Source organism: Filicampus tigris, chromosome 9 (assembly GCF_054856515.1).
Source record: "Filicampus tigris isolate MCC_2025a chromosome 9, RoL_Ftig_1.0, whole genome shotgun sequence".
Classification (NCBI taxonomy): Eukaryota; Metazoa; Chordata; class Actinopteri; order Syngnathiformes; family Syngnathidae; genus Filicampus; species Filicampus tigris.
The window spans coordinates 24109821-24129485 of NC_141225.1; the positions used below are offsets into that span (position 1 = coordinate 24109821).

The 19665-nt window shown below is 41.2% G+C and overlaps 4 protein-coding genes across 6 annotated transcripts in view; all 4 read left to right on the forward strand.

The window, feature by feature from the left end:
• The first annotated feature begins 477 nt into the window (after positions 1-477).
• gnrh2 (gonadotropin-releasing hormone 2) lies at positions 478-2035 on the forward strand. The gene is made up of 4 exons (XM_086040169.1): positions 478-539; positions 1388-1529; positions 1623-1706; positions 1842-2035. Exons 2-4 carry the CDS (start codon positions 1395-1397, stop codon positions 1878-1880), a joined length of 258 nt encoding a protein of 85 aa, XP_085896295.1. The 5' UTR covers positions 478-539; positions 1388-1394; the 3' UTR covers positions 1881-2035.
• A 1095-nt stretch (positions 2036-3130) lies between these two features.
• zmat1 (zinc finger matrin-type 1) lies at positions 3131-12614 on the forward strand. Of its 2 annotated transcripts, XM_086040663.1 has the most exons (8): positions 3137-3275; positions 6840-6946; positions 7034-7117; positions 7365-7500; positions 7569-7826; positions 8299-8389; positions 9299-10257; positions 12476-12614. In XM_086040663.1, exons 1-7 carry the CDS (start codon positions 3137-3139, stop codon positions 10233-10235), a joined length of 1752 nt encoding a protein of 583 aa, XP_085896789.1. In that variant the 3' UTR covers positions 10236-10257; positions 12476-12614. The 2 variants fall into 2 exon arrangements, with proteins under 2 accessions (XP_085896790.1, XP_085896789.1); XM_086040664.1 differs by lacking the exon at positions 12476-12614 and having other exon boundaries at positions 3131-3275; positions 9299-11095.
• cd8b (cd8 beta) lies at positions 12597-15013 on the forward strand. The gene is made up of 5 exons (XM_086040668.1): positions 12597-12657; positions 13578-13928; positions 14478-14546; positions 14820-14909; positions 14976-15013. Exons 1-5 carry the CDS (start codon positions 12597-12599, stop codon positions 15011-15013), a joined length of 609 nt encoding a protein of 202 aa, XP_085896794.1.
• An 84-nt stretch (positions 15014-15097) lies between these two features.
• Positions 15098-19665, forward strand: part of cd8a (CD8a molecule) — a 7638-nt gene continuing 3070 nt past the window's right edge. The window contains exons 1-4 of one of the 2 annotated variants that reach the window (XM_086040665.1): positions 15098-15142; positions 15411-17337; positions 18884-19197; positions 19272-19598. In XM_086040665.1, coding sequence (XP_085896791.1) covers positions 19080-19197; positions 19272-19598 — 445 coding nt within the window. In that variant the 5' untranslated portion in view covers positions 15098-15142; positions 15411-17337; positions 18884-19079. Of the gene's footprint in view, positions 15143-15410; positions 17338-18883; positions 19198-19271; positions 19599-19665 lie in introns of those variants that run through there. The other variant, XM_086040666.1, reaches the window with a different exon arrangement.

The window sequence follows — 19665 nt, forward strand, 5'->3', positions numbered from 1 at the left end:
AAAAAGAGGGATTGCTTTTGAATATGATCAAAAATGTCCAGCTCATATAGAAAACAGATGGAATGGTCCTCACTGAAACAGGAAAAAGGCCATTCAAAATGATGTTCAAGAAGGATTTGTACTCAGTGTTTCTTTAAAAAAAAAAACACAGTGTGCGTAGTAATTGTTACATGTATGATTTTTTTTTTTCTTCCGTGTACAATAAAGGGGTGATTCATGTGTCAACATGTCGGCCCCGTGGGTGTCACTGCTGTTTGCAGATGATAATTGGAATTATCCAGGTCTTCTCCACCTTGTGCCCCGAAAGATGTTCATTTCTCCACTTGGCAGGAAAGGAGCAATGGGGTCAATAAAGGCGGGACAATCAGGGAACACTAATGGGGGGCGGGGTGGGGGGTTGATTTGGTTTAAAGGAATATAGGCTACATATAAAGCACTTGAAAAGCATCTGTTCAGTAAAGCTCTGTGAAGCAAGTAGCAGAAAGTTGGGTCTTGCGGAAGCACCTTCAAACAAGATCAAGTCCGAGTTAAGACATAAGGTAAGGCTTATATTTTCACACTATTTTATTCATTTCACTATTTGTGAGAATTTGAAGTAACACGTATCAACGCAAGGAAATTGGTAACCCAATAGCATACGGTAATTGCCCATGTCAGTTTGAAATGTTTTCAGAAAACAAGAAAAAACGACAAATTCAACAAACAGGATGAGTCCAGGAGCCTCGATTTTAATCTTTGTGGATGAAGAAAAACACTGTTTTTAAAAAGCGCTTTAGTATTTGGTCTTTTTTTTTTGTTTTGGTATTGTGTCAGTAAATTCAAAAGACTTGGGCAATTATGCTATTAGGTTTGAGCAGGATACCTTTTGAAACACGAAGTCCCCTCAGAAGAAGCGTAAAGGAAACTGCTGTCAAAGTTGGAATTACAAAGAAAGAAAACTATTAAAGGGTGTGGATCATGTATTACAATAGAAAAGCATGTACTGTAAGCAGCATTGTGGACATCAGACCATTGTCAATAAGTTTATGCAATTCCAGGATTTGCTGTTGTAAGCATTCCATTCCTGTCACTGAGTGCGAATTTGGCCTTCTAGAAGAGAAAGGTCAATATATAAGAAATAATTGGCTGGAAAATAGTTGCTCCAATAAAGCTTCACATTTTGTTTTACAAACGAGGCTCCAGCTCACTGCATGACGCGTATGAAAAAAATGGATAGATGCATAATGTAATATAGTCATATATTTTTCTTTCAATATGGTTCTGAGTTGATCATACCTTTTCCCATTATAATCATTCCCTTTCTTCACCACTGTGATGGGATAACTCATTGGGTTGTGGGAGTGTCCAACATGACTCATTTCCACCTTTGCTCTTCTGGGTCAATCAGAACTATCATGAGTGCATCTCGGCTGGCTTTACTGCTTGGACTGCTTCTCTGTATTGAAGCTCAGCTGTCCAATGGCCAGCACTGGTCTCACGGTTGGTATCCTGGAGGCAAGAGGGACCTGGACTCTTTTGGCACACAAGAGGTCAGGCGCAGTGCTAGTGTGTACCAACTTCATTTTCGGGAGTGTGTGTGATTGACCTATTCTGTATATAATGACCGAACATCTATTTTTCAGATTTCAGAGGAGATCAAACTATGTGAGGGAGGCGAATGCGGTTACTTGCGACCGCAGAGGAGGAGTCTTCTAAAGGCCATTCTTGTAAGTGCTAACGGCCATGTCCCTGGATTAAATGCAAAGGATTTCATTTTAAGAATTGGAAAAATGAATCAGGGCGTCAATGCCTTTAATTGTGAATATAGTGTCGTGTAACTAACTAAATGGCTCTCTTTGCAGTTGGATGTCTTAACCAGAGAGCTCCAGAAGAGAAAGTAACACCTTATAGCGGGTCTGACGCTCCTCTTCATTCTCCTAATTTGGACTTCATTTGGCGCAATGTGGGCTGTTGGCTTCAACAGAAAGATTTGTGGCATTCAGTGGTCAGTTAATGTGTGTTCAAAAGATGCCTTGAAATAAAGACTTTATTTTGATATTATTTATTGTCTTCAATTTGTGTCCGCAGAAGGTGATATGTTAATTTGCCCATAATGAACAGTTGGAAGAAAATGTATGCGAACCCTCTGGATTCAACCAAGATTTCTGCATTAATTGTTCATAAAATGTGATCTGATCCTTATTTAAGTCACAGCTACTAAAAAAAACCTCAGACTTCTTTAAACGATTACCACACAAACAATTACATGTTTTTATTGAAGACAACATGAACAAATCATACTGCAGGGTGAAAAAACTACGTCAACATTTGGATTAAGCCTTTGGCAGCAATAACCTCAGCCTGTCATGACCTGTGTTTTGCTTATCTTAGGTTGACATCAGTGCAGATATTTTCAGTTTGCTATGTTGTGATTTTGTTCTGGTTTGTTTTCCTGTGTCTCCTGTTTGTCTGTCTCTACCTGTTCCCCTTGTAACAACCTGAATCATCCCTTAATATTTTTGCATTTAGTAACCAGATATTCATTCTCTTTATTGGCCAATTTTGCAGGTAATACTTCATGTCGTCTGTCGTCTGTCTTCTGTGGTGGTGGATCCCAGTTTATTTGTTCACTCTGTACCCGTTTTTGGACTTTGCTAATTTAGTATTTATGAGCCTGCTAAACCGTACATTTATTTGCCTCTTTGTTTGTAATAAATACTTTTGAGATTTCCTTGATTCACTTTTTTCCATTATTTGTCTGAACACCACCATGATGAACATGTCCCAATTACAACGAAACCTAGTTTATTCGTATGTATGTATGTATCATTATTATTATTATCATTATTATTATTATTATTGTATTATTATTATTATTATTATTATTATATTATTATTATTATTATTATTATTATTATTATTATTTTTATTATTATTATTATTATTATTATTATTATTAATGTAGTTTACACCTTTTTACTCTTACGAATGGTTAGCCATGATGCATGTCTTTTTAACAGCTATTTTGCTCCATAGATTGCAGCCTGGTATTTGCATTTGTTGTTGTTTTTTTTTTGTTGTTTTGGGGTTTTTTTTGTCTCGAGCGCAAGCAGCTCTTTCAACTCACCAGCGCGCCTGCGCGTCAGTCGGGGCTAAAATGGACCTCCTGAACGTCAGTGCTCCGCAGTCTGTGGAGTCTGGCGCTCAAAATAACATTGATAGTGCCCCTTTAGCGACTTCTACCACAGAACCAGACAAAGTAATAAACATTAAAACTGATAGTACCCAGACTGGAGGTGAGTCTTGCCTAAAACGGGGCAATTCAGTCGTGTGTCATGACCGGACGAACGACGTTAGCTTTCCTGCTAACTGGCTAGCCGCATCGCATTCAGTTTGATAGCTCCTTAGCTACAAGTGCTAACGTCACTGTTTTGAACTAGCCGAAGCAACGAAAGCTTAAATCACCCCGTCAGTACAAGTAAACGTTAGGGCGATGCCAAGAATGGCGTTAATAAAGCAAAAAAAAAAAAAAAATGATGCCGTCTTCACCGCCGTTGGCTTGTGGTGTTAAAATATTTAGTATTTTTTTCTCCCAAGACAGAGCAGGCCCATTACTCAGATGGAACTGTTAACAACCCAACAGGCCGTGGGTACGAAATAATATACGTTAACTGTGGCTTGTAGGGCTAAAACAATGTCTAGAGCTGTGGTGTCAATTCGATTAAAAGCCACTGATTAGATTCAAGAAATTCCCCTAAAGGTTTATCGGGGTTTCATTGAGATGATTGAGTTATATAAGGACAGACATTAGTCTGTGTTCTTGGCTCACTTTGGAATAGTTATCATTAAACTGCGACAGTTCGTGGTAAGTACCCTGTCAGGCATGTCTCGGCAAACATCCAAATGTATAACACTTAATTTAGAACTTTATTTTACTTGGGACGTTTTTTTTTTTTTAATTCCGTATTTTCACTGTGTTAACATAGTTTCCAACATGATCAAGTGTAGTGGTGAGAAAGCTGTGGATACTTGATTTGCAACAGCAAGTTAAACAAAACGATAACTTCAATACAAGGACTTCTGCAGACATAAGTGTTTACTTTTTAACTGCTAGCTAACAGTAACAACAAATTAATGGCGTGGCTAATGTCTTTTTTTCATTATGTCCTATATTTAGCCCAGGGCAGATACTGTAAAAATAGTTCTCAACTTTTGTCACCCTGTGACACCGTTTCCCCATTGTTTCCCTTTTTTTTTTTTTTAAATATAGAAGTTAAGATCAAAGAAAATCTGGTTGTTAAAAATAGCTTTAAAAAATTACATTTTTTAACCTAACGATAATAGATGCTTTTAGTTTTCTTTCGTACTGCAGTGACATTTTCGTTTACTCTCAGAGACTGTTTCAAAGAGGTTTCACATTGTGCTAAAGGTACAGCGTGTTTCATAAGTATGTCACTTTACAAAAACGCCTATCGTAGGAACAGCAAGGGTTGCAAGCTAAAATCAGTTGCGCTTAAAAGGTGAAATCTTCAAGCTGTCTCCTGTGGTGGCCATTGTTACGTCACAATCTTTTTTTCACTTTTTACGTAAAACGTGGTTTGCACTGATTTTATTGCTATTTACTAAAGATGCCGTTCACTGGAAAGAAGGTGTTTTGTGTCTTGGAGTTTGATCAGAATTAGTCGGGACACATGTTCAACAAATTGCAGATAGAATTTTTATCATATGATATATGTCGGTCCGTTTAACCAAGGGCTTGCAAATTGAACATTTGCATACATTTTAACCCATCCATTATCCAAACCGCTTATCCTCATAAAACATGAATTTCTTGGACAAATGTTTTGCAACAAAAACTTCAGATGAATAGAAAATAAAAGTTGGGTTTTCATATCAACAGTCATTGAGAAATTAGGTAACGTTAATGTGACACCGATTTATGACACACACCTTGTATATGCCAGCCATGATGTTGGCTATAGCAAGAGGGTGAGCCGCACTGTATTTGTCTACAGATTAAACTAGTGGCTGAAGGGGGAGGCACGTACGCATGTTGCCCCTTACCTAATATGTTCTGTGTGGGAACTTGGTGTACCTGCGTTCCGTACCCAAAAAATCAGAATGCAAATCCATCTAATGTTATACCCTCATGAATAACGTTTGATATTTTCTCAATATTTGTATGAAAAGTGCTTCTAGGCCATGAATCTAAAAGACCCAAATGAAAAACAGTGAATACAACTGTCACTGACTGTGCCTTCTTCTACCATGTGATGACATGCGAACGACTTTGTTGTGCGTTGATCGGGCACTAAATTAAGGACTCCCTGTTCGTTTTTCCAAGCTGTCCGTGACCTACTCTTAAGTTCCGACCCACCAGTTGAGAAGCACCGGACTCGAATCATAAACAAATTCTATGCCTTGCAAAAACAACAACAACAAAAAAAAAAAAAAGGTACATTTTTTTTTTTGTTAATTTTAAGTTTAGGCCAAGATAATGTCTTATTACTTTGAAAAAAGAACCACCAATGCTTAAGTCGTACAATAAAAAAAAAAAAAAAAAAATCCACTGGCAAGACAACAATTTACATTGTTTCATTCCAATTCTGTGTTTGTATTTATTACATTGTAGAGTTTGTTGTATGTCTTTGTTTGTATTTGCTTTTATTTTTGCCTTGTTTTACTCGGCTATCTGCAGCCAACTCAACATTTCAAAAGCATATCCCCTCAATTGCCTTACGTGGATCATTAAAGATGAGCTAAATACAAATTAAATAGTGTAAGGAGTCAGCGTTGCCTCCTGTCATGCATTTCAGACGGTAAAAGATATTGAGTCACTCTGACTTGAACGATCATAATCTTTGCATATTTTTTCATGTTACAGTATTTAACTGATCTAATTCTGACATACTATTGTGTATGTTTGCACTAGTGCAAGAGAATTATTAAGCTGTGGTGGTTGTAGAAAATCTTACATTTCATCAACCAGTGAAACCCTTGAAGTCAACATCCCGAATGTTGCACTAGTCACCAATAGTAGACAGGATTGCTATACAAACAACTTCCTGTTTTCTCTCCATCACGTATGTGTTTGTTAGGTGTCTTCAAAGGTGTGTGGTTTTACTTTTGGGGATTTCATCATATCGCGGTCAACCTTTTTATAGTTGCACATCAGTTGAGAATTTTTAAATGTTATCCGCTGGTGGGACGAGCCAAAAGTCACAACACCATTAAACCAAGCCAATATTGATTAAATTCAAAGTTATTTTCAAAATTAGAAGAATTTTAGGAAGCAGTAGCTCATACAAAAAAAACCTCGCCCCTTGTTGGATTTCAAGAATTGCGTTCGACAACAGTTGTGGTTCTTAAACTCTACATCAAGTACCACCGGAAAACCTTTTAACTCTCAAAGTACCGCCACTATATCCAACATTAACATAAAATACAGGAATGTAGTAGGCCTAAGTGTTCCTTTGAAACGAGGAAGAGGCTTTACTCCTAAAAAGGATATGTATTATCGTAAGCCAATGTGACGTTATGCGCAGTTTGAGCTTTGCTTGAATATTGAAAAGAATTTGATTTAAACAGAGTAACAGTTAGCTGATCATTTGATTCAGTCATTCTTTCACTTACCACTAGAGGGAGCGGTACCACACTTGAAGAACAGGTAGAGGATCTAGTGTAGTTTATGGTTTTACTGTTGGAATCAAATGGAGCAGAGAGTATGGACCATCATTTGCAATTACTTCAGTGTTGAATCTGGTGGAATGAAATCACTTTTTCTCTTACGCATGAATCACCGTGCAGTCTCTGTGCTATGTTCTTCTTGAAGCTTTTTTTGTTTGCTTTTTGCCATTCAGGCAATGTGAGTGATGAGGAACTCCTGAAAGGTCTCCTGACTGACCAGCGCTGCCATGTGTGTGAAGCTGTGCTGTTGTTTGAGGCTCAGCGGCTGTCACATTATGAGGTTTGGGACATTTCGTATCCAACACGCATTGAATCGCGAGCGGCCTCTGGGACCTCATTGGAATCATCTCTCGCCTCTCATTTGCAGGGGAAAAAACATGCGCAGAAGTTGAAACTGTACCTCCATAACAAGAGGGATGAAATGAGGCATACGGAGTCTGCTGGACTGCTGGTTAGCACTGGTTTTGTATTTCCGAGGGGAGAAGTGTTCATTGTATTGCCACGTGGAATATTTGCAATCCAATGATATGACACAAAGCTTTTGCATATGTGTGACTACAGGATAGTTGTACAGGTAGTAGAAAAACAACAGCAGTTGAAGCACTGGAGCCATCATTCAAAGGATGTTTGATAGGCGCTGGTGTTCTTTTGAAATTTTGCGTCAGAAAGCACAAATTGTCCCGTCGCTCATTTCGCAGCACCGCATGCCGACCGATAAGGATCGTTTCTGTGAGCTGTGCAACATGGTGTTTACGTCGGCCGTGGTAGCAAAGTCGCATTACGAAGGCAAAGTCCACATGAAGAATGTCAGAAAACAAAGTCTTCAAAAGCCAGGTACGTGCACATGAGAGGGACAAGGCAAATGCCCTACAAGTTGAATTGATTTCTCTTTGGCTTAACAGGAAATAACACAGAGGTCAGTACTTCACCCGGCCCTGTGGTGGACCGTGCTACTGAGGACCACATGTCAGGAACAGGGGACGCTACAGACCCGACATCGAATCCGAATGCGGCCAGTTCAGACGCCAACAAGTACTGTGTTTTGTGTTCGGCCTCTTTCAATAATCCCCAAATGGCGCTGCAACACTACAATGGCCGCAAGCACCAGAGGAAGAAGGCTAGACAAGAGATGTTCAAAGAGCTGGAACAGGCTCAAGAAGGTAACATGACACAGACACAACGGCAGACGTTCGCTTGGTTATCTCCTTTTTATTATTACAACACGGCTACTGCGGAGCAACAAGCGTTCCTGCGTCTTGAGCACACACGGATGTCCCCTTTTCCTCCCGTCCGCTCTCTCCTGTCGCTCGCACACCCCTCCCATCCAGCGAGTTGCGTGATGCATTCAGGAAACTCGGAAACAACACAACTCAGCAATAACACAGTTATCACCATGACAGCACAGATAACCCAATTGGTTACAGCATTTTAGTTTTTCTATACAAAAAGTATTTTGACGTAAATTTCCACTTTAAGTGGTGAAATCTGACTTACACCGAAATTCGGGTTACATCGCCAGCGTAGGAACGGAACTCGTTGGTAAATCGAGGAAATGATCCAAGAAGGTTGCAGGTTGTTTTTTTTCTCAGGTTTTTCCCTTTCCTTCATTGCGGCCTCATTTGTCTTCTGCAGAAAACCCTCTGACGTGTGCCATATGTAATTTGCAATTGAACTCCGTTGAGATGTACCAAGCACATATGCAGGGGAACAAGCACCATGCCAGGTAAACATGCAACACAATTCACCATATATGCCATCGTTACTGCTTTGCCCATAAATAAAAAAATACATAAAAATCACTGGCGACTGCAGTGACTTGAGAGGCCTCTTGCAAAGCATCTTAACGAATCCCAAAAGAATGATGCCATTTTGTGGTGGCGGGGCAGGGCGTGCCTCCAGTATTATATTTTGGGGGTTTTCCGCACCAACGCAGGCTTCTCAGTCCTACGCAAGCCTTGATGCATGAACTGATAAAGCCTTCTCGGATGAGAGGCGACACGGCCTCTAAGCCGAGCAGAGCAGTCCGGCTGCGGTCGATTCAATGCCCTGAGAATAAAAGTGACCTGGATGAATGAGAATAATCGCAAGCATCCATTGGGTGCGCCGCCGCCCAACTCTCCCTTGATCGTTTCGTGCTGAGTGAGGGGCACTTCACAGTTGGTCTGAAATAACCGGCACGTTTGAAAAAAGGCAGCTAGAAATCAACTCTTGTCCTATTCAGTGATTCACAGTAAAGCAATTATTTTTTCCTTCATGTTCTGTAAAGCAATAGACTTTAAAAAAAAATTTTTTTTAGATTAATTCGAATGTGATTGATGCACTTGGGTGTCTGGATTTTGAACTATTATTCTCAAGATAACAATGGCAAAATTAGGTCACCAAAATGTTAACAGCAATTAGTTTGATCTCCACGTCTTTTAGTGTTAAACAAGTTTTGTTAATACCCCTCTTTTGTTCACAACAGCATTATCTTGTAAAGGCAAGATTTTTTGGACGCAGTACTCTTATTTCGTTACATTGCAGGTGTACCAAATGGCCTGCAATGCATGCCTCATTAAATGTCCACATTCATCATGCCATTTCTTAAAAACAAATCCCCCAAAACCGTGAATTCTCTTTGTTTGTTTACCAGGGAGAGGAAGGTCTTCAAACTGTGCAAAACCCGCCAGAAATCTTATAACACATTTGCCGATGAGCTTGCGCATTACATTGAAGTCCAGAAAGCTCGCGGACTCGCACCCAAGATTGGCACGATTCTATCGAAGGATGAAGCGCAAAACCAAGGCGATCAAGTAGAAGCGATTGCGGATTTAGAAATGGGGCACACGGCGCAACAAAACCAGACTACGGGCGCCTTTTCTCCCTCGTATGAGCGTCACCCACACTACCGTGACCCTCGCTTTGGCGTCGAAGGTTTCCAACCTCCGTATACGGGCCCTCCCTGGCCGTCCAGGGCTTGGGACTGCAGTCGTCCTCCCTCTTTCCCACATTTAAGGCCTTCGTTGGAATCCGCCGCTCGACCTCTGAAGAGACAACGAAAGTGCTCGAGCTCCTCCTCGTATTCGACCTCATCATCTTCCTCCTCCTCCTCCTCCTCATATTCCTCGTCCGCTAGCGGTGGAGCAAGTGACAGCGATGAGGCTGAACGTGGGCAAAGAGAAACGAGGGGGGCCAAAAGATCCAGGAGGGAACGAGGCAGACGATCCAGAGCGGCGAGCTCAGACAAGGCGTGGCGCCCGCAGCAAAAGAGAGCAAGGGGTGATCACTCGGAGGAGGGGAGGAGAGATGATCACGGAGAATCAGGGGAAGAGAAGAGAAAAAGGCGCAAGTACCACAGCAAGCAGAGACGGCGAGTCAAGAAAGAAGTGGCGGAAGAAGACAGGCCGAAGGACAGCGGAGCGCCGACAGACGTGACGCAAACCGGCGAAGCGAATGTTGTACAGCCGAGTGACAGGCACGAAGAGCACGCCAATGCCAAGTGCAGAAAAGAGAAGAAGCGAGCAAAAGAGATGATGGACAACAGGACGGAGGAGGAGAAGTTGTGGGATGATTCCATTCTTGGCTGTTAAACCCAGGAGGCGCATGTCAAATGTGTGATTATAGCACCTTAACATCATTGAAGTACTCATTTAGAACGGCAAAGATTGAGTTAATTTAAAAAAATATATTTTCCATTAGCACTGTATGCTAGCTGGCTAGCCATGTTTGGGCTCCAATTAATTTATTCCTATATGTGCGTCTTATAAGCTACATTTTCAGCCTTTTTGCTAACTGACATCTAATCAACTTACACTTTGAGTCGTTCCTGGTAGGAAAGTTCCTCGTAATTTCCAAAACAATTGAAAAGAGAATCTGACAATTGGGTATCGGGCCTTGTAATGCCTTTAGCAGCCTGCGGCGAGCGCCTTTGAGTCGTCGAGGGCTCATGCTGAAAGTTGAGTCATTTCACCTCTCGTCAAGCCTTGTGCGGTTTCTGAGGCAAAACCGCAGCTGGGGGAACATTGCAAAGAAGCTCAAATGTGTCTCTTGATGGACGAGCTAGCTTTCAATTCAATTCAAATGGCAGCTAGGTGTCGGGGAGATGCTAGTCTGCTTGCTGACGACTGTCGAGGTGCCCTTGAGCAAGCGATCGATCGTCGCCACCTTCCCAGCTCGAGCCGTGCAGCGCGCCTCTCACTCTGAATCTCTCCTTGCATGCTTGCATGCGTGTGACGTGCAACACAGCGTATACATGAGAGTACGACTCGGATTTCCCCTTAAGGGATTAGAATGCGGAAAATAAATTCAACTATGCTTGTATTGTACACAATTGTTTCTTTTTAACAAAAGCTCAGAAAACATAGCTGCCGTGGATGTGTGTGTGTGTGTTGGGGGTCGTTTTCCGCAAACCGAAATGTTTCAACTGAAACTTATTAAATGCTTTCACTTCTCTGTTCTTATTTCTTTAGCGTGCCACTTGTTTTGGCATGTACAAGTTAAGGGAGGAATTCTCTAAAGCAGGCGCTAATCTAGAAGAGAACCAACAACAATCGATGTTGAATATGTAGTTGCAAATACACAAGAAAACGGTTGATCACAAGTCGTAAAAATAATTTAAAAAAAATAAAGACTGAAAATGATAAGCAGCAGAACAGCTGTTTAAATGAACTGGAGTAAACGCAACGAGGTCAAAGCAGCGTCTCGGCCAATTTCGTTGTCTTTTTGAACTTAATAGCGGAGCGACGCCTAAGCAGCCAACTGTGAAGCTCATCAAGATCTCCTGTTTTCATAGAATCCTGTGGTCTCATTCCTTGTCTCACTCGAGTCGTCGACCCACTCAGTACTTCGGGGGCCCACATCCTCTCACTTCAGAGACCACCGTGCACGCACACTCACGTATCTTTATTTCACAAAAATGAGACACATTGAAACTGGCCTGGCTCCATCAAATACATTCAAAAGCAAACAATGTGCCATAAATGTCTAATCCGATTCGAACTATGACTGATAACTATGTGTACACGTGCAATAGAATGCCTAAAAAACCAACATGGATTTGCAAAAAAAAAAAAAAAAGTACAAATTGTGATCCTTTGTTTAAATGTGGATGAAGTTTCATGCATATGTCTTTGCGTGCGCTTTGATATTTTAGGTGATTATCGACGCTGGGTTTTTATCGAAGCTGGGTTTATAGGACTCGGCTGAGCTCGAGGTTAAGCACCTGAGACCACAGCGGTGCTAACTGCTGCCACGTTGCAAGTCAACTTTTGTGTTCCGCGACATTCAGCCACATGTTGCATCTGCTGAGCCTCACCTTGTCGTCGGTTCTTTCTCTCTGTCCTTGCGATGTTACTTGGCATGCGACTCTGCATGTCTAATAGGAAAAACACAAAGCAATGACAGTCACTTGCTGCATCCAAAAGTCGTACCGTGCAAAAACATCGTCGTGTTGAAATGAAAGGGCCTTTACTGATCCCAAATCAAAAGACATATGGAAAAGCTTTAAAAAAATGGAGTACCTAATCAAAGAGGTAAACAAAAAAACGCTATGTAATGTTTATTATTGCAATTGTGGTTTGACATTTTTAATATACAACATTCTACCAGTAGGAGTTCACAAATGGCACAAAAACATGAATAGTATACCGCAGTGCAGTACACCACTGCACACTGCAATAAAAATAATGATAAAATGTTTAAAAAATGAATTTAATGAATGATAAAATAACTACTGTCAGTACATAGAGTTTAAAATGTTTATTAGCGTTGGCTATTTAATGCAGAAATGTGTTGAGTCGTCTCCGATAGGTTTTGTGTGTGCGTGTGTCAGTCACATCAGGGTGTTACCATGACGACTTTCGCACCTGCCACATTGAGCCCTCCCATCATCTCTTGCGTGATTGACGGCGGAAAATGAAATGATCAGCACTGCTCGGCAAGTTCCAGTCAAGATGTCAACCCTGGCGCCTGAAGTGAGCCTCCTCGCGTGGACAACATGCCTGTGGGCCTTGGGTGAGTTTTTACTCACCCTGGTGCTTGCTTCTTACGCCCGTACATTTGTTCAGATGACACCTCGTTCAGGAACCTTGTAGTGAGTGGGATATTCAGCTCCCACGGATGCTACTAGATAAGATGATTCTTTATGATCAGTTGTGCAAAACTGTCGTCTTAACAATCATCGGTCATAACAATTGATCTCAGATAATACGGCCTTTTAGTTGTCTAGTAGTCTAATTCTGATGGATTGAGGTTATTTGTCCTTGGAGAGCTTTTTCATTGTTGTCTGTTTGGTAACAAGAGCGATGAAGGGACCATTAGCTTCAGGTTTCTGGATTATTCATTTGTTGACATGTAACGTAGTAATTGTCATAACAAAATTCAAGTCTCTGCATGAAATCTACAGCTTGGGTCTTGAACAGATAGCTAGCCCCTTTTTGTTTTTATAACCGGCCTTAGTAGACGTCCTGTCCCTTTACAAAAACGTAACCATATTGTACCGAAAAAGAAAAAAAACAGTATTATTTGGGAGGAAAAAAATTCGGTCTTGGCTTCTTCTCATTTTGTCAACGTCGGTCTGAGAGCGTAAAAGATTAGAGAAAACCCGGTCCTTTGATTGAGGTTTGTCATTCTACTTTATACGTCTTGATGACATTTTGTGTTTTGTAACTGCGTTGTTGTAACTGACATTGATAACAGAATATTATGAGGTTACCGTGACCGTAACTGTCCGGTTATGAAAGATTTTCAAAGCAAAGAATGATTGTGCACGCTTGAGATTAGGTCTTGACAAGCCAGCTCGTTACTGCTGCTTGGTTTCATAGAATCACATCAGTGACTGCACCAGTGTTCCAACGGTCTAAAGAGTAGCCTTCAGCACTGTATTTACTTTGTGTCCTCTGTCCCTTCCCCCCGCCCCACCACCACCACCATAGGTTCGGGCCAGATCCTGCAGCAAGCAGTCAGCATCGTCTACCCGCAGCTCCTCAGCACACCCTTGATTCAATGCAAATGCGTCAACATCTCCTGCGAGTCAGTCTTCTGGTTCCGCACCATCCCCGAGCAGAACCAAGTTCAGTTTCTGGGCCGCTTAAATAGTGCAGATCGCGTAACACTCGGGAATGACGTGGACAGCAGTCGCTTCCAATTGAGCAAAAAAACCCGAGAGCTCTACACGCTGCGAATCATCAAAGTGACAAAAGAGGACACCGGGATTTATTCTTGTATTTTAAAGGATAGGAAAAATCAAGAATTGTGGCAGCCGGGTGTTCTTCTTCTCCCTGGAGGTTTGTATGCTGACCAAAACTTCTTCAACATTGATGTTTGATACTCACTGAAATTACTTTTTGTCTTTAGCGGGCTGTGTATGAGATAGAGGAATCCCGGCCTCAAATGTTATTCTTGTATTATCCGAAACAACTATTATTCTTTCCCCGCGTTTGTTGTTCGTCGGAGTTGTACTTTGCGGCGCTGTGGCACCACTGAAAACTGAGCAAGTGTCCCATAAATGTGTATATTTGTTGCGGCGCTTGCTTTCACCAGATGCCATTAAATTGCACGGCTTCGTTCATGCTGTGCTCTGCGAGTCCAGTCAAGTACTTGGCTACACTTTGCTTTTCGTTGTCATGGTGTGAATCTTAAAAAAAAAAAAAAGTCAAATGATCCTCTGATGTACATTCAAGTGTATGGAGCAAAGCCTGTTGAAAATGGATGGAGTTGTTTCTTAGATGTGTCAATATAAAAATGGTCCCTTGTTAAAATGTAAATGCATTTTTCTGGGTGTGCGTGTTCAAATCTATCTGTTTTTTTGTTTTTGTTTTGTTTTTTTGTCACAGAAAGGCTCCCGACAGTACCTCCTGAGTCACCACTCAAACTTGACTGTAGCTGCATCGAGACTTCAGCTGGTAATGATTTTTATTCTGCCGCTTATGTCTGATTTATTGATGCGCCAAAATCAGAAAGCAAGTCATGATTGATTTTTTTTCAATAAATTGTAATCATTCACCAGAAATGTCCTGTGATAAGTCAGCGGGTTACAATCTCTCAATTAGCCCGTCAGACGAATAAGATAAGATAAGATAAGATAAGAATGCCTTTATTGATCCCACAGTGGGGAAATTTTCATTGTTGGCGTCGCTTTGACACATTTAAATGACGATGTGTTTCTTGAGCGCCAGGTGATTGCGACTCGCTCATCCTGTGGTCATTGGTCGGCCTGGCCGCAGTCCTGATGAGCACGCTGGTCTGCGCCTTGTACTACTTCAGCCGTGAGTATTTCAAAATGACTTGGAATGGAGCACAATGCGTTTGTACTCATTTTCTGTTTCTGACAGGACTTCCCAAAAAATGCCAACACCGTTTGGTGAAGTAAGTATAACAGAGCTTGTAGAGTGGCGACTTTTTGGAATGTTGACTGTACGTAATAGTGAGCGTTTTCACTCCATTTGTTTTAAAGGCGGCGGTAAAAGACAAGTGCTCAGTGAGCGGCATACCTGACCAAGTATGTACACCGCACACACACAATTTGGAAATAATTGCAAAATGTAGCTGTTGAACCTGTCCACAATGTTGTTGACCACCAAACGGTGATTACCTCGCTACCATTTCTTACCCTGAGCGGTGCAACCGGAGATCATGGTCTTCAGTTCAAACAATTCGGGCATTGGATGTTTTCTGCAAATGTGAATAAATTCACACAAGTGCATGTCAACAATCTCCCAAAAAGAAAGACGCTTCAAACGCTTTGTCATTTGTTTCTGTGATTACAGCGGCAATGTCAAAAGCGTCTCAGTTTGCAAATGTCGTACCGTCGATTGGAGGAGCGCAAAAGGAATGAATGCAGTCACAAAAGATTCTCGTGTGACAGACACGCTTGGAACGTTTGTGGCCTCTGCCTTGCAGGAGAAAGCGACAACGATGAGGACTTGACTTAACATCTCCTGAATAATATAGACAATCTATTTTGCATTTTTTAAAATTGACTTGCAAATCATCAATGCTGTTTGGAGCACAGCTTGGCTCTTTGTATTAAATCCAGACAAAAGAACATTTTAAAGATCCAAATGAAACTTTTGTGCATTGCATAAACGATTAGATACAAAAACATCTGAGAAAAATCATTTTAGCTCAAAATGTCAAGTTTTGCCCTCTGTAATGTTCCAGATATGTCATCTCTTTACCAGTGATAAAAGTCTTGACTCATTCTAACCTTGAATGAAACGGCACTGATCTTCCTTTGAAAGGGTTATTAACTTTAACTTTGCAAAATGTTTGGAATTTGCAAAGGTTACAAGCTACTGCAAAAATATTTACATTTTTGACATTTTGCAAATATGCAGTACATGCAAGTTGACTCATTTTAAGCGCTACTGCTTTATGGCTGCAGAGATTTTTTTTTTAGTTCATTTGTCTCCATGTACATTGAATTCCATCTGCAATTGAAATGTTTATTATTGTGTGTATGACTGTCTGTGGCTCTCCTCGTGCACACACACACGCGCACACACCTGTGTGATAGAAGGTTGGTCGTGGGGCGTGGGGCGGGGGGGGGTGGTTAGCTGGCGGTTGCCGGAGGCTTCGGGAGTACGCGAGACTCTTTACTGTGTGCAGGAGCGCTCGAGCCTGGTTTACCCTTTGAGCTCCTTGTTTGCTCACTGGAACAAAAAAGATCACAAACATACCAGATAAATCAACCACAAGCTCTATGAAAGCAAAGTAAGAGCACCGTTTTAAACGACGACAGTATAGAAAGAAGAGGCAAACCGAGACTTCTTCGGGACAAATGTTTTTCATTGATTGTGTTGTGGAATGAACAATACCTGCATATGTCCATCCATCCATTATCGATACCGTTTATCCTCACAAGGGTCGCGGGGCGTGCCGGAGCCTATCCCAGCTGCCTCTGGGCAGTAGGCGGGGGACACCCTGAATCGGTTGCCAGCCAATCGCAGGGCACACCGAGACAAACGTCCGCACTCACAATCACACCTAGGGGCAATTTAGAGTGTCCCAACGTGCATATGTTCATATTTGAAAGACTTTACAGTATGTAACCATACACAACTACAGCCACAAAAACCTGAAGGTCCAATCGAATGACAGGGGAAGCATTGAGATTACGGATCTCAAATCAAATGTAAGATACATAAAAGATTTTTTTTTTTTTTTTTAATTATGAAAAGTTCCATTTGCATTCAATATAAAGGTTCCCATGAAGACTTATGTTCTGTCTAAATGTTCCAATGGCTAAACTTGAGAGCAAAAATGAAGCAACCATCTTCTTATCCCGCTCAGGGTCACCTTAATATATCCCGGTCAGTTCAAATGTTATCAACTTTGTTTCGGGTCGGTTCCATGAGGGACGTGCAAACAATTAAGCGCCTTTGTTAAATGAGCTTAGTAATCAGCCAGTTATCTTTTGCTGCATTATGCAGAAGTCAAATAGACTTCCTAAATGTCACGTTTCATGAAGTTCATTGAAATGGAGACAAAAGACCAGATTCTTAAACAGTATTTCCACATGTTCTGTGGTCTCTGTGACACACTAAATCCTTCTACCCTTTTTCTGCTGCACCCTGGACCGGTTGCGACCTTTCACCCTCACCTTCCCTGAGTGGAAACTCAACCTTTGCTGCTCAACTATTATCCCTGACCAGCTGTGGCGACATCTTTTCAGTTCACGCTTCTCTACTCCAGGTGCCTGTGGAAGAATTTGTTAAGCTGATTACATACTAAGTTAGTTACTAGGCTGTCTTCATCCAGCTCACTTAAAGAATGAAACTTACTGCGCAGAGGAGGCGTCGTCATGATCCAATTTTTCGGTGTGCACTCCGCTTGCTCTTCCTTGTGTCTTACATCCACCACTTCTTTCGAAATAACTTTAGGAAAGCTACGTCGAACGCAGTAACCCTGATGTCGAACTCAATTTTTTTTCTCCATGTTTGAAGCCGCTCATTTCACCGCGTATTGTACGACAGACTATACTCAAGCTCTTGCGCGCAGACTCAGATTCAAATTTGAGGTTGGACATTCTCACTTTGACTGGTTTAGGGAAGCCCATGGAGGTGTTTGCAAGTGATTCACAGAGGAAACATCGTGTGGGCTAAGTGACTTTGGGTCTTCCCTCTAGCAATGAAGCAGCAAGTCAATCGCTCAAGTGAATTAACAACCATACAGCAGGAGTCCCGGCATTTCAAACAAAAACACGCACGCATTGAATCGCAATCATTTTGGACAAAAGCGAACAACAACAGGCTGACAGTTAAGACAGTCATGGCAATTGTCAGTAGGCCACTTGGTCACCCCCAACCATGGAACAGATTGAAAGCCACAACAAAGTAGCAGTGTCAGATGCACTGACCACAACTAAACTGATGCACCGTATTTCCTTTCCACCTATGAAGAGGAAATGGGGCAGGTGTGAGAGAAGGTAGGCACGAAACAAGAATGTAAAGTACTGTACATATCTGTTCAATCGCAAAAATACTCTTGAGATTTGTATCTTGTCTGTTTGGCGTTTGTAGGAAATGTGCTTATTTGCAGACGTTATCATTTGAAAAAAATTGTAGTTGAAAAATAAGACTAATCACGATTAAAAATGGAAAACTGCAATTAATTAGTTAAAAAATTGTAATCGTTTGACAGCACTAATATATATTATATATATGTGTATATATATTTATATATGTATGTATATATATATATATATATATGTATGTATATATATATATATATATATATATATATGTATGTATATGTATATGTCCTGCTCAATTAAAAACATTTTTAGTTGAGCAGGATAATACACATATCTATGAGTAAAACTTGTTAGGTTATCATTGGTGACTCAAACGATGATTACTTGGTCACTTCCAATTAATTCGATTAGTTTTAATTATTTTTAGAGCAAGTTTGTTCGTTTTAATTTTCTAAAAAATGCTTTGCTTTAGGTCCGTTTTTATTAGTTGTAGTATTATTTTTTTGGTTGTTTTTTTTTTAATGTACGGAGTTACTAAGTATTGTGTCATAAAACGAATTACAATTTTCAAACAGCGGTTTGACCTTCGTTCTTGTGTACAGACGTACCAAAATAATGAACCCCGAAAGTTTGAAATTATTATCGACAAAGATGAAAACGAACAATATTTTCGCTATGGTTATGATTATTTAGCTTTAGCAATTATTTCCTTTTAAGCATTTTCGTTTCATTTTATTTTATTAACGAAAATTCTTTTTTCCACAGTGTATTTATAGTGACCAACCCCCCCGCACCCCCGGTCAAAATGCCACCAGCCACCGCTGGTGACTCCATTGAGTCATAAAGAGGTGACATGCAGATCAGCGAGCTCCTCCTCAAACATTAGTGTATGTAGAGCGCGACCTCGATGCGACGTGCTGCAACGAGGCTGTTTTGACACCTCAGGAGGGGCGTGGACCGCATGTCCTCTGTCACAAGCAGCCTCCCTCCTGACAGCACAAACACAACCTCAGCAGTTGTGCACTCTAAAATGGATCGACAGTGGATTCGCATCCTGGCAACGCTGTTGTTCTGCAACAGTAAGTTCCTGGTGACCTTTTTACTGCCACCTTAATGAGGTGAGAGACAATTCCCACTTTGTGTTGTCTTCCAGAGTTGACTGCAGGAGTTGGTAGCCAGAAGAGAAGCAAAGAAGGGCTGAAGGTTGAATTGAGGTGCAAGCCCTCGGAGATTGGCTCCATGATTATGTGGTTTCGAGTACTGGACGACTCCGGCATGGAGTTCCTGGCAACTTTCTCCGCCAATGGCATGTTGAAGTCAGGAAGTAGCTCCTTCTCATCCAGCTTCAATGACCTGAGAATCCACGAGGGCATCCTCATTCTGAAGGCCTTTGACAAAGGTCGCGACAGCGGCATTTACGGGTGCGCATCCCTAAAAGGCACTGAATTAAGATTTGGCAACATCATCCGACTGACGGGAGGTGAGATTTTATTTTAATATATATATATTTTTTTTAATCAAGTTAAAATTAACTCAGCGATAACGAT